General features: G+C 41.5%; 1 protein-coding gene across 1 annotated transcript in view; it reads left to right on the forward strand.

Annotated features, from left to right (window-relative positions):
* Positions 1 to 20,811, forward strand: part of LOC117677009 (G protein-coupled receptor kinase 5-like) — a 79,951-nt gene extending 59,140 nt beyond the window's left edge. The window contains exons 8-16 of the mRNA XM_034436868.3: positions 5,066 to 5,206; positions 5,858 to 6,048; positions 9,305 to 9,342; positions 9,610 to 9,699; positions 10,862 to 11,070; positions 11,910 to 12,047; positions 13,219 to 13,356; positions 13,640 to 13,771; positions 14,614 to 20,811. Of these exons, the coding sequence (XP_034292759.2) occupies positions 5,066 to 5,206; positions 5,858 to 6,048; positions 9,305 to 9,342; positions 9,610 to 9,699; positions 10,862 to 11,070; positions 11,910 to 12,047; positions 13,219 to 13,356; positions 13,640 to 13,771; positions 14,614 to 14,703 (1,167 nt within the window). The 3' untranslated portion in view covers positions 14,704 to 20,811. The remainder of the gene's footprint in view (positions 1 to 5,065; positions 5,207 to 5,857; positions 6,049 to 9,304; positions 9,343 to 9,609; positions 9,700 to 10,861; positions 11,071 to 11,909; positions 12,048 to 13,218; positions 13,357 to 13,639; positions 13,772 to 14,613) is intronic.
* The last annotated feature ends 300 nt before the right edge of the window (positions 20,812 to 21,111 follow it).

Consider the following 21,111-nt stretch of genomic DNA (forward strand, 5'->3'; position numbering starts at 1 on the left):
TCTAGTCTAGTCAGTCATGGTCTAGATCAGGGGTCATCAACCTTGGCATTGTATTACAATGTATTACCAAAAATATTATTTTTATTTCAAACTATACCAATAAAACTGGAGAAAAAATATTTTGAACAGTTGAAGAAAATAACGTGGAAATATGCGTGGCAAGGAAAGAGAGCAAGGGTTAACATAAAAATGCTACAAGATGCAAGAATTAGAGGTGGGTTTGGCCTTCCAAATTGGGAATTGTATTATCAAGCGGCAGCGTTAACATGCATTAAAGAATGGATTTTATTAAGGAATACAAGACTATTGACATTGGAGGGTCATGATTTACAACTGGGTTGGAATGCCTTTTTATGGTACGGGAAACAAGGATACATGGATATTTCCAAAGACATTATGTAAGAAATGGTTTGTTATCAGCGAGGGAGAGAGTGAAAGAAAAATATTATTTGAATATTCCAATGTGGCTTTCTACAATAGAAGCGGTGACATACCCAAATATTGTGAACATGGGGAAAATTGTTAGATATAAAGAAATTTTGACAGATCGGGGAGAACTGAAACAAAAACAAGAACTAGAGAATCAAGGGATTGAGATAGATTGGTATACAAGACTGCAAATACAATCAAGATATGAAGCAGATCGTAGACAATATGGCTTTAACTTGGGGAAATCAGAACTGGATGAAATATTGACAGGAACAGATGAGAAAATGATTAAGAAATTATATAATTATTTATTGCGTATTAGACTAGAAGATGAAGAAGTAAAAGAAACAATGATAGCATGGGCAAAGAATTTGGATACAGCATAGAATTGGATAAGTGGCAACAACTTTGGGAAAGAAATTATAAATTAACAATGGCAACAGCCTATAAAGAAAATCTGTATAAGATGTTTCATAGATGGCATATGCCACCAGAAAGATTAGCTAAGATGTTTAAAGATAAATCAGCTAAGTGTTGGAAATTTCATCAGTTGCCAGGATCATACTATCATATGTGGTGGTTGTGTAAAGAAGCAAAACAATATTGGGTGAAAATACAAACATGGTTAGAGGGAATGTTGCAGCAACATATAGAATTAAAACCAGAGATATTCTTATTGGGAATTTTACCAGAGAATTATAGCAAAGAAGATACATATTTGATTATTCAAATAATAACAGCAGCTTAGAATTGTATTTGCACAAAACTGGAAAGCAGATAAAATTCCATTGGAAGGAGAAATTATAAAGAAAATTTTGAATTTTCTGAATGTGCAGAAATGGATAGATTAACATTGAGAATAAAAGATAAAGAGGAGTCAATGTATTTCGAGACATGGGATAAATTTTATGATTGGTTAGAAAAGAAACATGAATAAGGACATAGAGATAAAATAAGTAGAGAATAGATGGGAGAAAACAATTAGAAAAATAGATATCCAGATGATGTCAAGTAAAAGGAGAAAGGGGAGGGGGGTTAAAAGGGAAAAAAGTGAGATATTATAAAAATGTACGCAAATGATGAAATAAAAATAAATAACAATTGAATAAGAAATTGAAATGAGAATAAAGATAATTAGGAAACGGGGGTACTCGAATACCACTTTAGATTGAACTGAAAAGGGAAACAACAGGAGAGAGGGGAAGGAGTAGAGCGAGAGGAAAGGAAAAGAGAGGAGAGGAGAGAAGAGGAGAAAGAAGAAAGGGAAAAGGAGAGGAAGAAGAGGGAGGGCAAAGAGGAGTAGAGGAGAAGGTTAGAAGGGGGGAAGAAGAGAGGAGTGGGGGAAGAGAAGGGGAAGTAGGAAAGAGAAGGAGAGGAAGAACGAAGGAAGTAGGAGGAGAAACTGGAAGGAAGAGAAGGGGAAGAGAAGAAGAAAGGTTGGAGTAAAGATAAAGGGTAAAAGAGCAGCCCCGAAAAAGTAAAAATGAAAAATGAAAGTTAAAAGAAAAGATGAATGAAAAATGATGGAAATAACTGTACGTGTAAATGTGTTTATGAAAAAATAAAAATAAAAACTTTATTAAAAAAAAAACCTTGCCAACTTTAAGACTTGTGAATTTCAACTCCCAGAATTCCTCAGCCAGCCATGCTGGCCAGGTAATTCTGAGCATTGAAGTCCACAAGTCTTAAAGTTGCCATGGTGGGAGACCCCTAGTCTAGATGACCAAGCTAGAACCCACAATTGATTGAATTCATACCTATCTCTCTGGTTTGTAGTTTGCAACCCACTTAAGAGCTAACACACAATATTAAAGTGTAGGAGAATCCAGGATTAATGCAGCAGTTAAGCTACTTTACCTAACGCAACATAATGGAGAAACACAGCATCTCACCCCCAAGTCCTCCACCCCAAAAAGGTAGTTGTGAATCATGTGGAAGAAAGATATCTATGGAGATTCTCAGTCATGCAAGTCATGGTTGTCCCAAAGGTGCTTTTTCAATTTTCTTGTTTTTCTTTGAAGACATTTCGCTTCTCATCCAAGAAGCTTCTTCATCTCTGAAAGGACTGAAGAAGCTTCTTGGATGAGAAGCAAAATGTCTTCAAAGAAAAACCAGAAAGTCCAGTTGCCTCTTGAAAAAGCACCTTTGGGATATGTGGGAGAAAAGTCTCCCAATGACATTTCTTCAAAACAGCATTTTTAGCAGGAATGGATGGTGCTTACAAAGCATTCCTATCCAAGAAGCATCAGAGGCAACCAAAATATCCAAGAAATCAGGAAAGGTCCACTCATCCTGTCCTCTTCTGGACTATTGGAAGCCCTGAAATGAAATTGAAATAAATCTAGAACCCTCTAAGAAAGGAGGTATGAAGAAGGATGGGTACTAATGCTCCAGCATTACTTTCTTCTTCTCTGACATTACTGTTTTGATGGGGAAGGTGTTCTGATCTAGGCTTCCTGAGACAGTAAAAAGCATACATTAGTCCCCAAACCCCTCTTTTTATTTCAACGGCTGTGAATTATGTTCATTCACAGCCCGTAATGAGTCACAAATAGTTTGTAAAGAGTCCAACAGAAGTCTGCCACAGTCCTTTGGGATAAGGCTGATAAGCACCCACCTTTATCTTCCTTGACATGCTACCAAAGACCTACTTGGCAATTAGCTTTGCAAGGCCACACGGAGCACAGAGTCAAAACAGAGCTTCAGAGTTTAAACTGACCAGAATGAACCAAGTTGCTTCCTGCAAAGGCTCATGTGCCTTTGCTCTTCCTTTATGTCTTATGGGAGGGGCCAATCATCTCCAAGCCCTACTCCTGAGTCGCTCCTTTTGTCTTAACTGTTCTTGCCTTCTTGGCAGCTCTACGCATGCGTGCACTGGGAACAGGCTCCTCCTGTTCTTCTGCTTTGCTGATGTCCATCTCTGCAGGCTCCGGAGGCAGCACATAACTCCCAGATGGCCCTGGCCCCCTCTCTGTCTCCAATGCAGAGCCCTCGTCCGAGCCTTCACCAGACTCCAGGACTAGCCCATGTTTCTCTCTAACCTCTTCACTGTCCACCTGTGCTGCCAGCTCCGAAGGCCACCAGCGGACCACAACAGAAGGTCTGCAGGAAGGTTGTCATTGTGTTCATCTGAATTTGACCACAACTTCCCATGAGGGCTGAAACCCTGCGCCCAACAAGCTCAGTTCCAGTTCCATGGAGAATTGCAACATATTCCATTAAAAATGTTTACACACAGTTTCTACAGTTTTTGTCAACACAGGTCAAGCAGGGGAAGGGGGAAGAGTTTACTACAATCTGGCTCCATGAAGCTGTTTGCTGAGAGCCAGAAGAGGTTTGTTCTGAAAGTGTGCAGCCCCAAGTTAGTATCTCGACACAGAAGCTGCATTTAGATTATATTAAAAAATAGACATGACTCATTTCCTGGTTATTCCACCTAAATCCTTGTTATTAGTTGAGCGTGAGGGAGTTGAGGCTTCATTTCATAGCCAAAAGTCAGACTGAAAAATAAAGGTGATGACTGCATATGCTGAGGCTGGGACAATTCAGTTTGTCCAATTTTTGGTTTGGGGTTGGAGGATTCAAGAATGGACACCCAGGAAGAAAAATCACTGGAAAGAAAACATTCTCATATCCTTCTTTAGAAAGAGCCTCCCTCCCTCCAGTCTCCTCCAAACTGCACTGCTGAAGTTTGGGGACAAAATGACTACAAATCAGTGTAATTTGATGGCAATATAATTCTGGCTGTTTTAAAATAGGTAGTGGTAGTCCTTGACTTACAACCAAATTTGAACCAGAACTTTGCTTGCTAAGTGATGCAACCGTTAAGCAATTTATACCCAGCAACCCACAACTTCCTGTATTTGCACTGAAGTTGGGTATTTAAATAATTTAGCAGGACAATCTTAGACCATTTAGGGTTTAGAGTGGGAAAAAGCACTGTTTGGCTTTAGGAGCTCTCCCATTCTTACCTGCCTTCTGCATATCCTTCCAGTAAAAGAGAAAAAAACCAAGATGAACAATTTTATTCCCCTACCCCTTCCAGTGATATCCCTGAAATAAATACAGTGTTATGTGGCTGCTCTTCAGAGGTTTGGGAAGCTAAGTTGCAGTCTTCACCCCTCAGATGTTGCCCACTTGTCAAAAGATGCCTTCAAAATCACTTGAGGAGTTATCTACCTCAAAGAGAGATGACTTTTCATGTTCTGCCTTTTTGCTTTGCCAGACCTGTTTTCATAAAGATACATGTTTCTTGGGTTTTTACATAAGGCAAATAACCATCGTGTTTATGTGTAATAAGTAGTTTGGCTCAACGAGACTTTTAATAGGGGAGTGAGATCTCTGGTGATTCTGATCTGATGCTTAGAGAACCTCTGGAGTATAAGAGGTTCAGAAGTCAGAAGTCATTGTTATGCCTCTAAGGAAGACTTGGAATTTTCACTTAGCAATGAGGAATAGCTTTATTCTATATTCCATAACTTTGGGTAAAGAAGAAGTGTCAAAATGCAAGAATAAAATGGGGCTACCTTAAATGCTGGATCTTTGCTTTAATAGGGCTTCCGTCAGTAACACTACTGCAACGTCACTAGCAATCATTAAATGTGCCCCTGACAGTCCCACCTTGTCTTGCCTTTAGGTTTGTGCATGCCAAGTACGTGCTACAGGGAAGATGTACGCTTGCAAAAAGCTGGAGAAGAAGCGCATCAAGAAGCGGAAAGGGGAAGCGATGGCTCTGAACGAGAAACAGATCTTGGAGAAGGTCAATAGCCGATTTGTGGTGAGCAACAGTCCTGACTGTGCTGTTGATGGCTGCATTTGGGATTGGCCTTTAGAAGACTGACATATCCAAAGACTTCCATTTGCTAATGCTATTTGGCTCTGCATTCTGAGGGGAATTTCACAGTATCAGATTCAGCCTGGTTGATTTAGCTGTAGTTACTGCCCTTGATAATTAAATGAAGCTTCTTACATTCAAAAGTGATGGTCAAGTGTCTTTTGGGGGCAGCACAGCCCTGTTTTAACATCTGTCTTCTCCAGATATAACTGGACAAATAATGTTGTACCAAAATACGCTTCCAATTCCCAGAAATTACTTGACCCGTGTGACTTTTAAAGTAGCCCTGTCATTTTTCAGGTTTCACTCATCTGAAAAAAATTGTGGCTGTTTTAATTAATAGCAGAGTAGCTAGACTTGCATTCTGGAAGACTTCCACAGATTCATTTTCAAAGTGTGCACAGCTCTATCAAATAAGAAAATGAGGCAGCTCCCTGTATTCCTGCACTATTGAATGTCACATGTTTGTGAAAGGGGATAAACAGAAGGAAGATGATTGTTATTTACGTGTTTCTGGATACTTGGACACTATAGAAGCAGAATTCTGGAATATACTTGGAGTCAACTCCTCCTTCTTTTCATCTGTGCCGACAGGTCAGTTTGGCTTATGCGTATGAAACCAAGGATGCTCTGTGCCTGGTCCTCACAATCATGAATGGAGGTGACCTGAAGTTTCACATCTACAACATGGGCAACCCGGGTTTTGACAATGAGCGGGTCATCTTCTACGCTGCAGAGATTTGCTGTGGCCTTGAACATTTGCACCGGGAGGGCATTGTTTACAGGTGAGAGGGGATGGAGTTGTTTCCTGGCTCCAAGAAGGTAGAGAAAGGGCTAAGGCAAAGTCTCCCTTGTTACATAGTTGGCACGATGGAGAAGTGATCATCACCCTTCATCTGATTAAGTGTTGAGTTATCTGAATGGCAGAGGGAATCAACTGCTAAGCCAACATCGCTCTACCTGGCACACTTCATGTGGATTCTTTAGGAGTTGTGACCAACAATTTCAGAGGGAGAGATGTACTAAACCACAATGGATTAGACAAAAGGATCCAGTTGTCTGAACAACCCTTTTGAATGCCAAACCCCAGCATGGTCCTTTATCCCTCTGAGATTTAAAGTAGCACTCACTGAATAACAGTCACCCGCCTGTCATTCGATGTCATTGACCAAATGAATCATCATAAACCTAAGCTTGAAATCAACTGTCCATCTGTAGACCTTTGAAAACACCTTTCTAGTGTTGGTCATCTCTCTTTGAGATTCAAAGCTTTTCCAAATCGCTTTGTAGCACTCAGACTTAGTGCTGAATAACATTCATCAATGAAAACTGCAACAGACTGCTATAGAGTGTGGTAGTCCTGATTACCGAGCTTAGTAGAGCGAAATCCTCTTCCCCCAAAATCATTCTATTTCTACTCCCCTTTTCTCTTCTTCATAACCCCCCCCCCTTCGCAAGCAGCCAGCATTCCACACCCATGAGTGTTCTGCATTCTAATTGGTCTGTTTGGGAGAAACACACTCTATTAACCTTTCTCTCTAAGTATATTTTCTATTTCTACATAGATTGGGATTCTCCCAAGTTTACTACTAGCTCCCTCTTGCGTGTCAACGGTGCCAAGTCACAGGAGCCATGCCTGCACAGTTAAAATCTGCACTGGGAGTATTCCCTAGCCTTTATTTTATTTTATTTTATTTTATTTTATTTATTATTTTATTTTATTTTATTTTATTTTATTTTATTTTATTTTATTTTATTTTATTTTATTTTATTTTATTTTATTTTATTTTATTTTATTTTATCAAATTTATATACTGCCCTTCTCCCTGAGGACTCAGGGTGGTGTACAGCCAAAGTAAAAACATAAACTACAAACATTAAAATACAATTAAAAAGATATATGTATATTTGGCCCCATAATTAAAAGCAATGACAAAACAATTAAAAACATTTTTTAAAAGTGTTAGGCCAGCCTGGCTTGCTGAAAAAAGAAAGTTTTAAGGGCACGGCGGAAGGCACCGGGGTCTTGGATTCTCCTTATCTCTGGGGGCAGCTGGTTCCAGAGGGTAGGTGCCCCCACAGAGAAGGCCCTCCCCCTGGGGGTCACCAGCCTACATTGTTTGGCTGATGGCATCCCGAGGAGGCCCTCTCTGTGGGAGCGCACAGGTCGATGGGAGGCCGTCGGTAGCAGCAGGCGGTCTCGAAGATAACTAGGTCCTATGCCATGGAGCGCTTTAAAGGTGATAACCAACACCTTGAAGCACACCCGGAAGACCACTTTTCATCTTCCTTGTAAAGTGGAAGTACAAACATACTATCTAGAAATGCTGTATTATTATGTATTGCTCTATATTTGATCTACAGCAAGAGCCTCTCTTGTGAGTCCCTCTAAGGTGGGACTAGAACTCGCAGTCTCCTAATCAATCAATCAGAATAGAGCTGGAAGGGACCTTGGCGGTCTTCTAGTCCAACCCCCTGCTCAAGCCTGAGACCCTATACCATTTCAGACAGGTGGCTGTCCAGTCTCTTCTTAAAGACCTCCAGTCATGAAGCAACCACATAGTGATTGTCATTGGCAACATAATATGTACATTCAATAAAAAACGTAGTGCGTTAGAACACTCTCCCCCATTTTTAACATCATAAATTGCTTTATTTTAGAGAAGGCAAATAGCACTATAATACAGTAATGCTATTTTTGCCTAAAAATTATCTTCAATAATGTACATAACACAGCTGGTCCCAAGTGGAATGAAAATAACCAAAAAGTATTTAGCAAATGGGAAAAATTGCATAGCATTATTTATATTCCCTTATTAAAACATATTCATTTCCTTAAAAATCCTGCAATAAAACAATAAAATTAGAAAAGTATTACAGTGCAATGCATACAGTAATGTATGTTGCATTATAGTACAGATGCAAAACTAAATATAAATTAATGCAAATTGGAAACTAAGGAGCCTCAATTACATGTAATGCCTGGCAAAGAGTTAGGGGAATTCCTGAGTATTATTAGACAAGGTCATTCTAACTTAAAATACATTCTGTCTTGTTAAACAAACCAGCAAAATCAGTCAGTATATGTGATTGACCTATCTAATAATTGACAGGAATCTATTTTAAAGAATTATTTCAGATTTGCACATAGTTGTCAACCAGACAAGTGAAGTTGTAAATTCTGGGTTTTTTCCTACTCATGTAAAAGAGAGAGAAGGGAAAAGGGTGTGTGTGGGTGATTCTTCAGCTACTTGTCTGCACATGTGCAAGTATTCCTTCATGGATTTAGCCATTGTATTATGCCATGGTTTCTTAACCATGTTTATTCAACAATACGTCATCAAACTAACCGCGCTGTGGCTTAGGTGAAGTTTGAATCAACATGAACGTGTTTGCAGGAGAGTTGAAGGAGCTGTAATCAAACACCTCTCAAGAACACTAGTCTGGGGAAAGCTCTGTTCAAGATAAGCGTAACAACAAAGTGAGCAAACCACCAGAAAATCTGGCATGGAAGGCTATTAAAACAACTGAAAAAGGAAAAGATGGCCCCAATTAAAAGGTGGTCCTCTGGGTTTAAGATGAGAGAGAGGGATATTCGGAAGTAATTTTACTGTGCCTAGGCAAAAATCAAATCATTTGTTACGTATGTTAAGTTTCAAGGGTTCTGGAAGCTCCCTTGGTTTATCTCTTTATTTTATTTGTATCCCGCCTTTATTATTTTATAAACAGCTCAAGGCAGTGAACATATTTAATGCTTCTTCTTCCTCCTATTTTTCCCATAACAACTCTTTGATGTGAGTTGGGCTGAGAGAGGGTGACTGGCCCAAAGTCATCCAGCCGGCTTTCCTGCCTCAGGTGGGACTAAAACTCACAATCTCCTAGTGATTGGCCCAAAGTTACCCAGCTTGTTTTCATGACTAAGGCCGGACTTGAACTGACAGTCTCACTGTTTCTAGCTGGTGCCTTAACCACTAGACCAAACTGACTCTCATACTGGTTACCTGGTTCTTATTCTGGGTTGTGTCTCTATCTCCCCTGCAGGGACTTAAAGCCAGAGAACATTCTCCTGGATGATGATGGTGAGTGCCACGTGTCACATGCTTGAATTGTTCTTCCTGTTATAGACTTTCAGAATCACTTTTACCTACAAATGTCAGAGATCACAGCCAGCTCTTCCTTCATTCAAATCATCTTCCACCGCTCAACAACACAAGCACATTTTTGTGCAGATTAGAACTTCGGCCACTTCTGTCTTAACTCAAGAGTTATGTTCATCATGAAAGATCACAGGATCCCCATTGTAATTTCATATCCTCTATAATCACCGTCTCCCTTCTTCTGTCTAGGGCATATACGGATCTCAGATCTGGGGCTGGCCATTAAGATCCCCGAAGGTGACACCATCCGTGGCCGTGTAGGAACTGTGGGCTATATGGGTATGTGTTGGAGAACTGCTCTAGGTCTTGTTAGATTGCTGATTCAAGAGAAAGCTGGCTCCATCCATGGACCTTCTTTTTGGATCTATCTGACCACACAGGCTGAGAGGGCATGGTACTTTAAACAGGGCAGAGAAGCTATTTTAGACTGAAAATCAAATTTCTACCATTACAGTTAGTCCTTGACATGCAGCAACAATCAGGACCAGAATGTCTGTTGCTAAATAAGGCAGTTATTAAGCTAGTCATGCCCCATTTTGTAAACTTTTTTGCCATGGTTGTTAAGCGAATCTCTGCAGCTGTTAAGTGAATCTTATGGTTGTTAAGCAAATCCAGCTTCCCCGATTAACTTTGCTTGTTGGAAGCTGGCTGGAAAGGTTACCAAATTTTGATCATGTGACTGTGGGGATGCTACAACAATTATAAATGTGAGGACCAGTTGTTTTTTCAGTGCTGTTCTAACTTTCAGCCGTGATGGTGCAATGGTTAGAATGCAGTATTGCAGGCTAATTCTGCTGACTGCCAGCAGTTCGATTTTCACAGGCTCAACGTTGACTCAGCCTTCCAAGGTCAGTAAAATGAGGACCCAGATTGTTGGAGGCAATATGCTGATTCTGTAAACAGCTCAGAGAGGGGCTGGAAAGCACTGTGAAGCAGTATATAAGTCTAAGTGCTACTGCTATTTGAGTGGTTGCTAAATGAATGATTGTAAGTCAAGGACTGCCTGTATTGTCATTGCTGGTTCTGTTGTTATGTATGTATAGCCCATTTATAAGTAAAATAAGGAGTCCAACAAAAAAATTATCAATCCAGAAATGGTTTGTTACTGCCTTCTTTTTTTTTAGTTTTCCAAAGTAGAATACAAACCTAGACATTCTCTCATCCAGGAACTAATCAGGTCCAACCCTTTATGACTTTTTCAACCAGTCACTCAGTTAAGTGCTGCTACTTGTTAAAAAGCAACACATTTAATTCCTTCCCTTTATAAGGGGGAGAAGTCCTTGCCCATTGGATTTTGCATTATCACCTGTGATGGGTAATGGCTCTCCAGGATGCAAAACAAGAGAAGATTCTTTCTCATAATTTGCCACCCAATCAACTGCTTTACATGAAATTGTTGTCTCTAACTGTGCTTTCTCTACCTTTCTTCTCCTCTTCCCAGCTCCTGAAGTAATTAATAATGAACGCTACTCCTTCAGCCCAGACTGGTGGGGGCTTGGCTGCCTCATCTATGAGATGATCGAGGGCCAATCACCATTCCGGGCCCGCAAGGAACGGGTGAAGAGGGAAGAGGTAGAAAAGCGGGTTCAGGAGGACCATGAACAGTATTCAGACAAGTTCTCTGAAGATGCCCAAGCCATCTGCAAGTTGGTGAGTGATGGGAAAGAGAAGAAAGCCAGAAGATAAGGAGGAATCTTTGCCATAAGTCTGTAGTATCAGATGACAACTCATACATCCCCTGAGTTGAGGTCAACTTGGGGTCGACTACATGAACCTTTTGCCACTATCAAGAAGTAGTTCACCATTGTCTTCTGTTGGGATATTGTTTCAGCTTCTCAACTGAACTTCCCTTTGGTTTGTCAAGTAAGGATCAACTAAGAGTTTTGTGATCAGCCAAGATCAGCCAGGTCAATCTGCTTAGCCGGGCATAGATAAATTGTGCCCATGTGTGTGTATACAAGTTTATATGTGTGGGCTGGTCTGGATAGAGTGTATTTAGTCAAGCAGCCCCACATGATATAAAGCTTACAAGATTTCCACTTTGCAGGAGCTTTCAAAAGCAATAATATAAATATTTCTTTTACATTAAGAGAAGCAGAAAGGCGTGTTTCTGATCATAGCCATGTCATGCTACTGTTGTAATGCATGTTGATCCCTTAATGGACTCCCCATTATTTCATTTCCATTGGTTTAATTTTTAAAATTGGTTGCTATCGATCATATGTTTTTTTAAAAACGCCTCTGATGAGGGGGACGAGTCCTTTCTCTTATGCATGGACACTTTCTTTCCCATTATAAGAAGCTGTATTTACAGGACAAACATTGGTGAACTATTCTGGACTCAGGTGGGTTTGAGAACCAACTTGGTTTAGTTCCATGGTAGAAAAAGCCAACTTGACCTTGGTTTACAAAGTCTACTTTAAAAAAGTTCTGAGTTCAATGTTGTCTTGAAGGCTTTACTTACAAGTTGTTCTCTTTTTCCCCCTCAGCTCCTAACTAAAGACCCTAAGCAGAGGCTCGGAAACAAAAGTGAGGGGGCCGTCCAGGTGAAGCAGCATCCATTCTTCAGGACAATCAATTTCAAGCGACTGGAAGCTGGGATTATGAAGCCCTCATTTGTGCCAGATGTAAGTTCTTACAAGTAAGAGTGAGGAACTCAAGAACAGCAATAAGAAGACAAATAGATGGGCAAATGTTTTATCTGGAGGGGTGAGCCAGTGTTAAGCCAGTGCCAAACTTCCCCTCTTTCTCCAGTTGTTGTTGGCTTCATCATCATCATCATTTTGTATTGGGATATTCTTTGTCACCACACTATAAAAAACATGTTGAGATTAGAAAAACTGCAGAGAAGAGCAAACAGGATGATTAGGGGACTGGAGGCTAAAACATATGAAGAATGGTTACAGGAACTGGGCATGGCTAGTCTAGTGAAGAGAAGGACCAGGGGAGACATGATAGCAGTCTTCCAATATTTGAGGGGCTGCCACAGAGAGGAGGGGGTTAAGCTGTTTTCCAAGGCACCTGAAGGCCAGACAAGGAATAATGGATGGAAATTGAACAAGGAAAGATTCAACCTGGAAATGAGGAGGAACTTTCTGACAGTGAGAACAATCAACCAGTGGAACAGAAGTTGCCTTCAGAAGTTGTGGGAACTTCATCACTTGAGACTTTCAAGAAAGGATTGGACTGCCATTTATCAGAAATGGTGTAGGCACATATTCTATCCATCATCCTCACATTCTATCCATCATCCTCACCAGTTTTTTTCCCTCCCTCCAATTCCAAATCTGTCCCAAAGAAGCTAAATAAAAGAACTAGAAATTATCTTATGGGGTTCCTCAGTATCCACTTTTTGCCTTTTTAGTTGGATTTATTATCATAAACTGAGCTAGAAAGGACCATGCAGATCTTCCTAGTTCAACTCACGGTTGAACTAGGAAGTTCAACCATGAAGTTGAACTGTGAAGTTCAACTGTGAGTTGAACTTCAACCTAGTTCAACTCACATGAATTTACAAAACCATCCCCAACCATCCAGCCTCCCTCTCTCCCTTCAAAGGAGAAATCCTCCTCCACTATTCTGGCTAGATGGTGGCACTGCTTAATTATTGTTATGTTCAGGAAACTCTCCCTGATGTTCATTCTGAAACTTCTGTCTTTTAATTTCAACTTCTTAGTCCCAGTCCTTCCTTTGGCTTTCAAAGGGAACAAATCCATCTCTTCTTGCACATGACTTGCACATCTGGATATGTAAGTCCTGGAGATGACAAACTTACTGGAATCCTTCTCTTTCCCTTAGCCTCGGGCTGTGTACTGTAAGGATGTACTGGACATTGAACAATTCTCCACTGTGAAGGGTGTCAACTTAGACCAAACCGACAATGACTTCTATGCCAAATTTGCTACAGGCTGTGTCTCAATCCCCTGGCAGAATGAGGTAAGGAAGGGACATTTACCAATATTTATTTATCAAATTTAGAAACTGCCCATCTTCCTCACAGAGGGACTCTCTGCAAATCAGGGAAGAGACTGGTGTATTGTAGTTGTACGCGACCTCTAAGCTAAGAGAAGATCATTGGCAAAGCCTCTTGATCTAAGGAGGCCCATAGAGAAGGTTCTCCCAAATGTCTATTCTGTCCAGCTGTTTTAAGGATTTTATTAATAGCACCCTGTTTACCCACCATTCTTACCAATTGCATCTTCTTCTTCCTTCTGTCTAGATGATCGAGACAGAATGCTTTAAGGATCTCAACATCTTTGGACCAAATGGCACCCGATCCCCGGATCTGGACTGGAAGCAGCTCCCTGACCCACCCAAGCGTAGCCTCTTGCAGAGGCTCTTCCGGCGTAACGTAAGATCCAATCTTGTTCCTTTCTTGCTATGTATCTTTACAGCTGCCAATCCCACACTTAAAATCTTCAATACTACTTAGCCTGATTAAGCAATTAGCAGTAATTGTGCCTTCAGCTTCAAGGTATACTTTAGGTACTTTGTTTATAAGAAGTATATATTTTGAACATACTTCCAGGTAAACATGCATATGGGTCTTCTCCAAACTGGCTAAACAGCACATGTGGGGATCTCAGTTCCTAGAACTTTCAGCAATGGCTATGCTGGCTGAAGAATTCTGGGAAATGAAGTCCCACATCTGGAAGTCACCCAGGTTGGAGAAGCCTGGTTTATAGGATCTCTGCCAGAGATTGCAAATTGGAGGAATGTTATGTGGCTCAATGATAAAGCACTGCAGGAGTTCCCAAGGTAAACCTCTGGGCACCTGTTACATCCTTCCTGAAACTTTGGAAGGCTTCTGCTAGTCAGAATGGGCAATATTAGTCTAGATCACTTCCAGATGTATGCAGTAACTCCATCAGTCTTCAGCAAGTGCATGCCGAACGGGGAATTCCTGGAGTTGAAGTCCATACATTCCAGAAGTTGCTGTGGTGGGGGAATTCTGGAACAGTGGTCCAAATCTGAATAAGGCAGTTTCATAGGTTCCTAAGTCTTTGGATTCTTCTGTTTGAAGAACAGCAGTTCAGTGGTTGAGCAACTGCATGACCCAAATAAGTTCTTGGGTTTATTGCTGGCATCTCCAAGAACAGAACAATGACAGATCTTGCCTGTTAGTCATGCTAGAGCAGATTTTTTTTCCCCTTCTGCACTCACCTTTTTCCCTCTCTTCATTTTTCCCTATAGCCAAGTGACTTCACCATCAGCACCAACGTACATTCCAACCTGTCAGCAGCCCCTTCACCAGCTTGGCCCATGGCACAGGCTCCCTCCTGACCTCTGGAACTAGCACTCATCCTTTGCCTTCTCAGGGTTGCCTTAGGCTGATATATGGAAGTCCCTGTCTTGGGCCAGGCTCTGTTACTGCTGGGAGCTGAAGGAACACAGCCTTCCAATCGGCAGGGCAGCAATGGTCCAGAAGACCTTTGCCACCTCCTGGTGCTGATGTGGATTGGGGGCATGGAGACTCTTCTTGTCCAGAACCTTGGCTGCTGCTTATTGACAGGGTCTTCCTTCAACTTTCTGTACTTTGACTGCATAGGGAGCATCCATGGCTCTCCCCTATTTCCTTTGTCTCATCACCTCCTGACCCAACTTTCATGGGAGATCAAGTGGGGAGATGTACCTGAGAAGGAAGAATTTAAAAATAGAAAGAACTACCAATGACACCTGGAGATGGCAGAGATGAAGGCTGGAGTCTTAAACTGGAGAGAAAAAGCTTGGACAAAATTGCAATGGGGATGAGAAAGACTCCCCACTCTTGCACTGGCATTTCCAGAGACTGGTGGATAAGTGTGTGTTGGTTTGTGCGTGGATGTGTATTGAACGGTTAGCTCCTTGGAGTTCATTCAGGGTTTTTCCAGGGATCTCTCCCACCCACACTATCAATTCTACAGCCTGGGGCAAAGCCAGAATGTGGAAGACAAAGAAAGTTGAAGAGCAATTGGTTGTCTTTCTTTTAGGACATCATTTCTTGGCTGGTCATCCTCTAGCTGTGCTGGACTGTCCAGCACCTCTCATCCCTTAGCAATACAGCCTTTAGACCAGATTGTTGGGCGGGGTCAACTGGAATCCAGGACATGTGGAAATCCCCAGATGCAGAATGCTGCTTTAGAGGCTCTCAACAGGAAAAGACAGAGAGGTGAGATGGATGACATCTCAGCCTGCATAAAGGCTTCAGTGTTCCCAAACCCTGACTTTAACCTCAACCTGCAGTGTTGAAGATATATTTTTTAAATCCTACATATTTTAATTTTTATTACAATTGTTTCCATAGGCCTGCTATTCATTTATTTTATTTCCTTTCCTTTCTGTCTCTGTATTTCCCCCATTCTCACTTGACCTTTCCTTTTTCTCTTTATGCCACCCAGCCTAGTTGGTTCCTGTTGTGTTAAAGCAGATGCAGGGTCTACCCTGATTGTTATCATATGCTCAAGTACGATGGAACCAGGCAATTTCATCCCATTGGTTCCAAAAACTCCAACATCCAAATGGGATGATAGTGAAAAGACCGACTGCAGGTGGACAATTGTCTTCTAAAACCCTCCTCTACATTGGAAAATAAAAACCTCTCTGTAAGTAGAAAAGCAGAATAAGACTGGGTTAAAGTTTTAACCCATAATATTCTGGATTTCTACTTTCAAAGAGAGTCTTCTCACCCACCCTGCCCCAAGCACAAGGCTCAAGTGCATTGGGTCTATTTTAATTTTTGCCCTAGGCTTGGGCAGGACTAATACAGAAGTAAATGAAGCCAACCAATTGGAGCCAAAGGCTTAGCAAAATAAAGAACAGGGTGATTTTAGAAAAAGAATGGAATTTGAGGTCACAGTATTGTCTTGACTTTTGATTACCCTAATGCAGTGGCCCTCAACCTTTTGGGCACCAGGAACTGGTTCCGTGGAGAGAGGTTTTTCTGTGGACCAGAGGGAGTGTGGTTTCGTGTGCTGCCTGCATCCTGTGGATGGGGCTTCGCTTGTTTGCATGGCCTGGTTTCTGGCATACCACGGCCCAGTGTTGGTCCATGGACCGGGAGTTGAGGGACCCCTGCCCTAATGTGCTTCATTTCAGGAAAAAAGGATCATTTTGTTGCTGCTATTGCTAAATAAGTGGAAATCCCTGTTGCTTCTTTTCTTTGAAAATGATAGCAATGATGATGCAGAGAGAAGTGCACAGGGAGAGCATTTCTCCCTAGGCTTAGAGAAGAAGTAAGAGAAGGGGGAAAGGACAAGTGTGGAGAGGGCAGGGAAGACTCACCCTAGGAAACTTTGTTCCCAAATTTCTCCAAACCCAAACAGGAAACAGGGCTCTGGAGTTGTGTTGAGGAACAGTGTGGAAGTTATGATGCTTATAGCTCTCCAGAGGCTGGTGGAGCACAACTCTCAGCATCTCTTACCTTAGCCCTTCCTAGGTGGCCCTGGTGGAAATGGTCATTTAACAACTTCTGGACGGCTATAGATTTTCTACTTCTAAACAGGGCTAGGTTTTCTTTAGCTTCTAATATACCTACTTGAGTGCTCCAGTTTGACTCTGTTTCCCACCTTCACTTCTCTTCCATTTGTTTTTATGATCATAGGAAGCTCTAAAGCAGGGGTCTCCAACCTTGGCAACTTTAAGACTTGTGGACTTCAACTCCCAGGATTCCTCAGCCAGTTTAAGTTGCCAAGGCTGGAGATCCCTGCTCTAAAGGATAGGATAATAGATCTACGGACAAAGCTGCTGCTTTCCCTTCAGGCTGCCAGTGTGTGATGCTCTTCCACTGATTTCTGTGGCTCAGGCTGAGACTGGAACAATGCATCCGTTCTAAGATAACTATAAGGAGCTTCCCAAATTCTGAGGTTTCCCCTCCAATGCCATCACACGTTGCAAAGGTCAGGGGAAGATAGATCTATTTTTACTCAGAATTCCTTCTCTATCTTATCGCTTGGCTGTTGCGTGACCTGCTGAGGGAAAGGCTTGCTCTCAGCCTGGTGCTTTATTTTTTAAATAGGCAGAGACATCCTTGGTATAGGAAGGACTTTCTGGGTGAAATATCAGAGAAATGCGGTAAGCTGGTTTCTCAGCAGTCAGACTTCAATATGGGAAATGCCCTCTGATCCTCCAGCGGCAGGTGTGAAAATTTGGGCTTACCCTTGACTAGCTGAACCCCAATGAACAGCCTGACCCAAGCAGTGAAGCTCGTCTGTTCATTAAATCCCAAGTTTTAGCAAGCCCCGTCTAGAGAATTTGATTTCCTTAAGGCTCAACTCCTTAAGGATGACTAAAGACCAGAGGCTGTCTTTGAGGCCAGAGAGAGAGGGGAGAAGTTGGGGCCTTCCTCTTGTGCAAATGACACCATGCTGATATTTTGGATGGATGCCTGACTTTTAATAACTGTATGGTAGGCAAAGGGTCCACTGGTAGAACCAGAAAGAAATTGCAGTCTTTCTCTGTGGGTGTGATTGTTTAAAAACTGGATCATGGTCAAGGAAATGGAGACTTCTCTTAATGCCGAAGGTAAACAACTGAACTTCCTGAGCTGTTGGCATTTTTCCACTTGCTTTTTTGGAATCTCAGTTCCTTCTCTAACTTCAGTTGCCCTTCCCTAAATTTGTAGCATGGAGATTTGTTTTAAAACAAAAACAATCCAAGTTAGTGGGAAAAGTAAATAGGCATGAAATCCTGGTACAGGGTCCACATACCCGCTTTGCATCTTTGCTCTGCCCACTAGGACCCTTCCAAAAACATAAGTGTCCCCTGAAAGTTGCCTGTTTTTTTTCCAGGAGCCTGTCTAATGCCACTTCACTATAAGTTCAAACAAGAGATGTTTGCAAAGAGAAGAAACCACACAGGTGGCTGTGTGGCTTTGCATAGGGAAAACACATGGCAGCAAACAGGCAGCCAAGCTTCCTTCCCACCTTCCATTTCTGTGCGAAAGCTGACTCTCCATCTGTGGATTATTCCACAAAGCTGCCTGCATTAGCATTAGAACACAAATGTAGAGTGGGGATCCCAGGGTTTCTTTTTCTTAATATATAATTCAACTCCAGAAATTAAGTGATTCCTTCCTCCCCTGACCAATTTTCCATGTGGGCTGATGGATCCTTAGTTGCCTCCTGAAAGAGATTGGATTGGCTTCTTAGGAGGATTGTGTGAACCAATCCAAAGAAGGTCCAAGCTGAAGAGGTTGACCCTACTTTTCTAAGAATAAATGGATTTGGATTGCTTTGACTTTCAAGAACAGAGGTTCTAGAAAGGACCTCCTGCTCTAATATTAACAGATCAGGCAGAAAATGATTCATGTTGCTATAAAGAGCTATGGGCAGATTTCATGCCAGATTGGGTATGAATTGATACTAGAAGATATGCATATTTCCACATGAACGAAGACCAGTCCAAATCCAGCATCTTTGAGCAGACGTGATGACCTAGCCATGCCTGCTCCCCTTCTTAAAGACGCAAAAGATTCCATTGCACAAATGGTTTTGTACAAGCAGTCCTCAACTTATAACCACAACTTGCTAAGCAAGGTGGTTGTTGAATGAGTCATTGCCCAATTGTATAGCCTTCTGTGCCCCAGTTCTTAAGCAAACCTGGCTTCCCTTATTGAATTTAGTCATTCGAAGCTGGCTGGGAAGGTCCCAAGTAGCGATCATGTGACCCGAAGATGCTACAACTGTCATAAATATAGGCTGGTTGCCAAGAGCCTGAATTTTGATCAGGTGACCATGGGATGTTGCCACTATTCTAAGTATGAGAACCAGTTGTAAGTTACTTTTTTCAGCGCTGTTGTAACTTTGAACAGTTGCTAAACGGATATAAGTAGAGGACTACCTATAGGATTTCCACTGCCGTCTAATAGAAGGAAAGGCTATCTCAGGAGTAACAGAATTGGAAGGGACCTTGGAGGTCTTCTAGTCCAACCCCCTGCTCAGGTAGGAAACTCTATACTATTTCAGACAAATGGTTGTCCAATTTCTTCTTAAAATCTCCAGTGTTGGATCATCCACAACTTCTGGAGGCAAGTTGTTCCACTGATTCATCATTCTCACTGCCAGGAAATTTTTCCTTAGTTCTAGGTTGCTTCTCTCCTTGATTAGTTTCCATTCATTGCTTCTTGTCCTGCCTTCAGGTGCTTTGGAGAACAGCTTGATCCCCTCTTTTTTTGTGGCAACTTCATTAATGCCAACCTGACCCATTGTGCAAGATTTTGGAGATCCTGTTAATTGAAATAGTAGCCTCTCTTGACATATTGATTCCTAGTAGTCGTCCAAAAATTTAACTGATAGAAAGGGAATTGATTCTATAGATGGGTCATCCAATGAACAGTGTTTATATCATTTCATGTTAATTCAGTCTATAAAATCAATTACAGGTTGAGTGGGGCTTGGTCCAAAATAGGTGAGCTGTTGTTGGGCTGTAATTGGCCAATGGTCACATATTGTGAGCCCTCTGCTAAACCTCTCTTGGCTCAATCCCCATCACATACTTTATTGCAGACCTCTTTCTCATGTACACATACCTACAGAGCTATGGGTGAAAAAAAAAATACAACTTTCAGCCAAAATCAGGAGGAGAGGGAGAGAGGAAAATTGTGAAATTGTGATCGCACCTCACGCTAAGCCATAACATGGCTTGCTGGCTTAGAGTTTAGTGTAATGTGTGTTTACAGGCAGGTGTAGCTTATTGGAAAAGTTGTGGTTGTACAATGGTCTGGTGTGATGGGTGAACCTCATCTAGGTGAGAACCTCCAAATGAACCAAATAGGAAGAAACGTGAACAGACTATGAGCAGAATATGAAGGAATCGTTGCCTTCTCAGTCTGAGAAGATCAAAAGGAGGAAGTATTCTGTGGCTCTAGTGATCCTCTTGACCTCAGACCCTTACACTTTTTTTGTATTTCCCTTTTCTTTGTACATCCGTGTTGTTGGGGTTGGTCTATTGTTGGCTTTTTATTTCTTTCTCTTTTTTTACACCGCTCGTTTCTGATTCTGGAGCATTTGGGCTGACTTCTCGGGTTTTTATTTTGTACATTTGTAAATATTTGTATGTTGAATGTTTGGATGTACATTTTTAAACTTGAAAAAGCTGCAAGCCAAGCCATGTTTGGAAAGGTGCCCCTAATGCATCGGGTTTTTTTTTTTTTTAAATTGGGAATATGGAGGGAGGTGGGAGGAGAGAAATGAATCTAAACTTCTTATATTATAAAGTCCCTATTCCAGTCAAATGAAGCCAGAGCGGAGAGGGGGAAAATTATCTCAGTGAGTCAACTGGGATTTCCGTTCCTCCCGATTTTAAAATTTCATATGGTATATATGTACTACGGTTGCTGTTTTTTCTTGTTACTTATTCCCAGGGCTGTGTGTAATCTGCACTGAATAAACATATACACCAAATCTCCACCAAAAAGAGCTGCGTTCTCTGAATTACCTGAGAAAGCCAGTTTGATCTACTCGTTAAGGCACTAGGCTATAAACTAGGAGACTGTGAGTTCTAGTCCTGCTTTAGACCTGAAAACCAGCTAGGTAACTTTGGGTCAGGAAGGTAATGGCAAATCTTGCCAAGAAAACTGAATTGTCCAGGCAGTTACCAGGAATCAAAAATGACTTACACACATACAAAGGGGATGGTAATGGAGTGATATCCATATTCATTACTTAGGATATTTAAACTATTGTTTTAAGGGTTAAACATTGTTTTGTTTTTTTA

Source organism: Pantherophis guttatus, chromosome 9 (genome assembly GCF_059756535.1).
Source record: "Pantherophis guttatus breed Tessera chromosome 9, ASM5975653v1, whole genome shotgun sequence".
Classification (NCBI taxonomy): Eukaryota; Metazoa; Chordata; class Lepidosauria; order Squamata; family Colubridae; genus Pantherophis; species Pantherophis guttatus.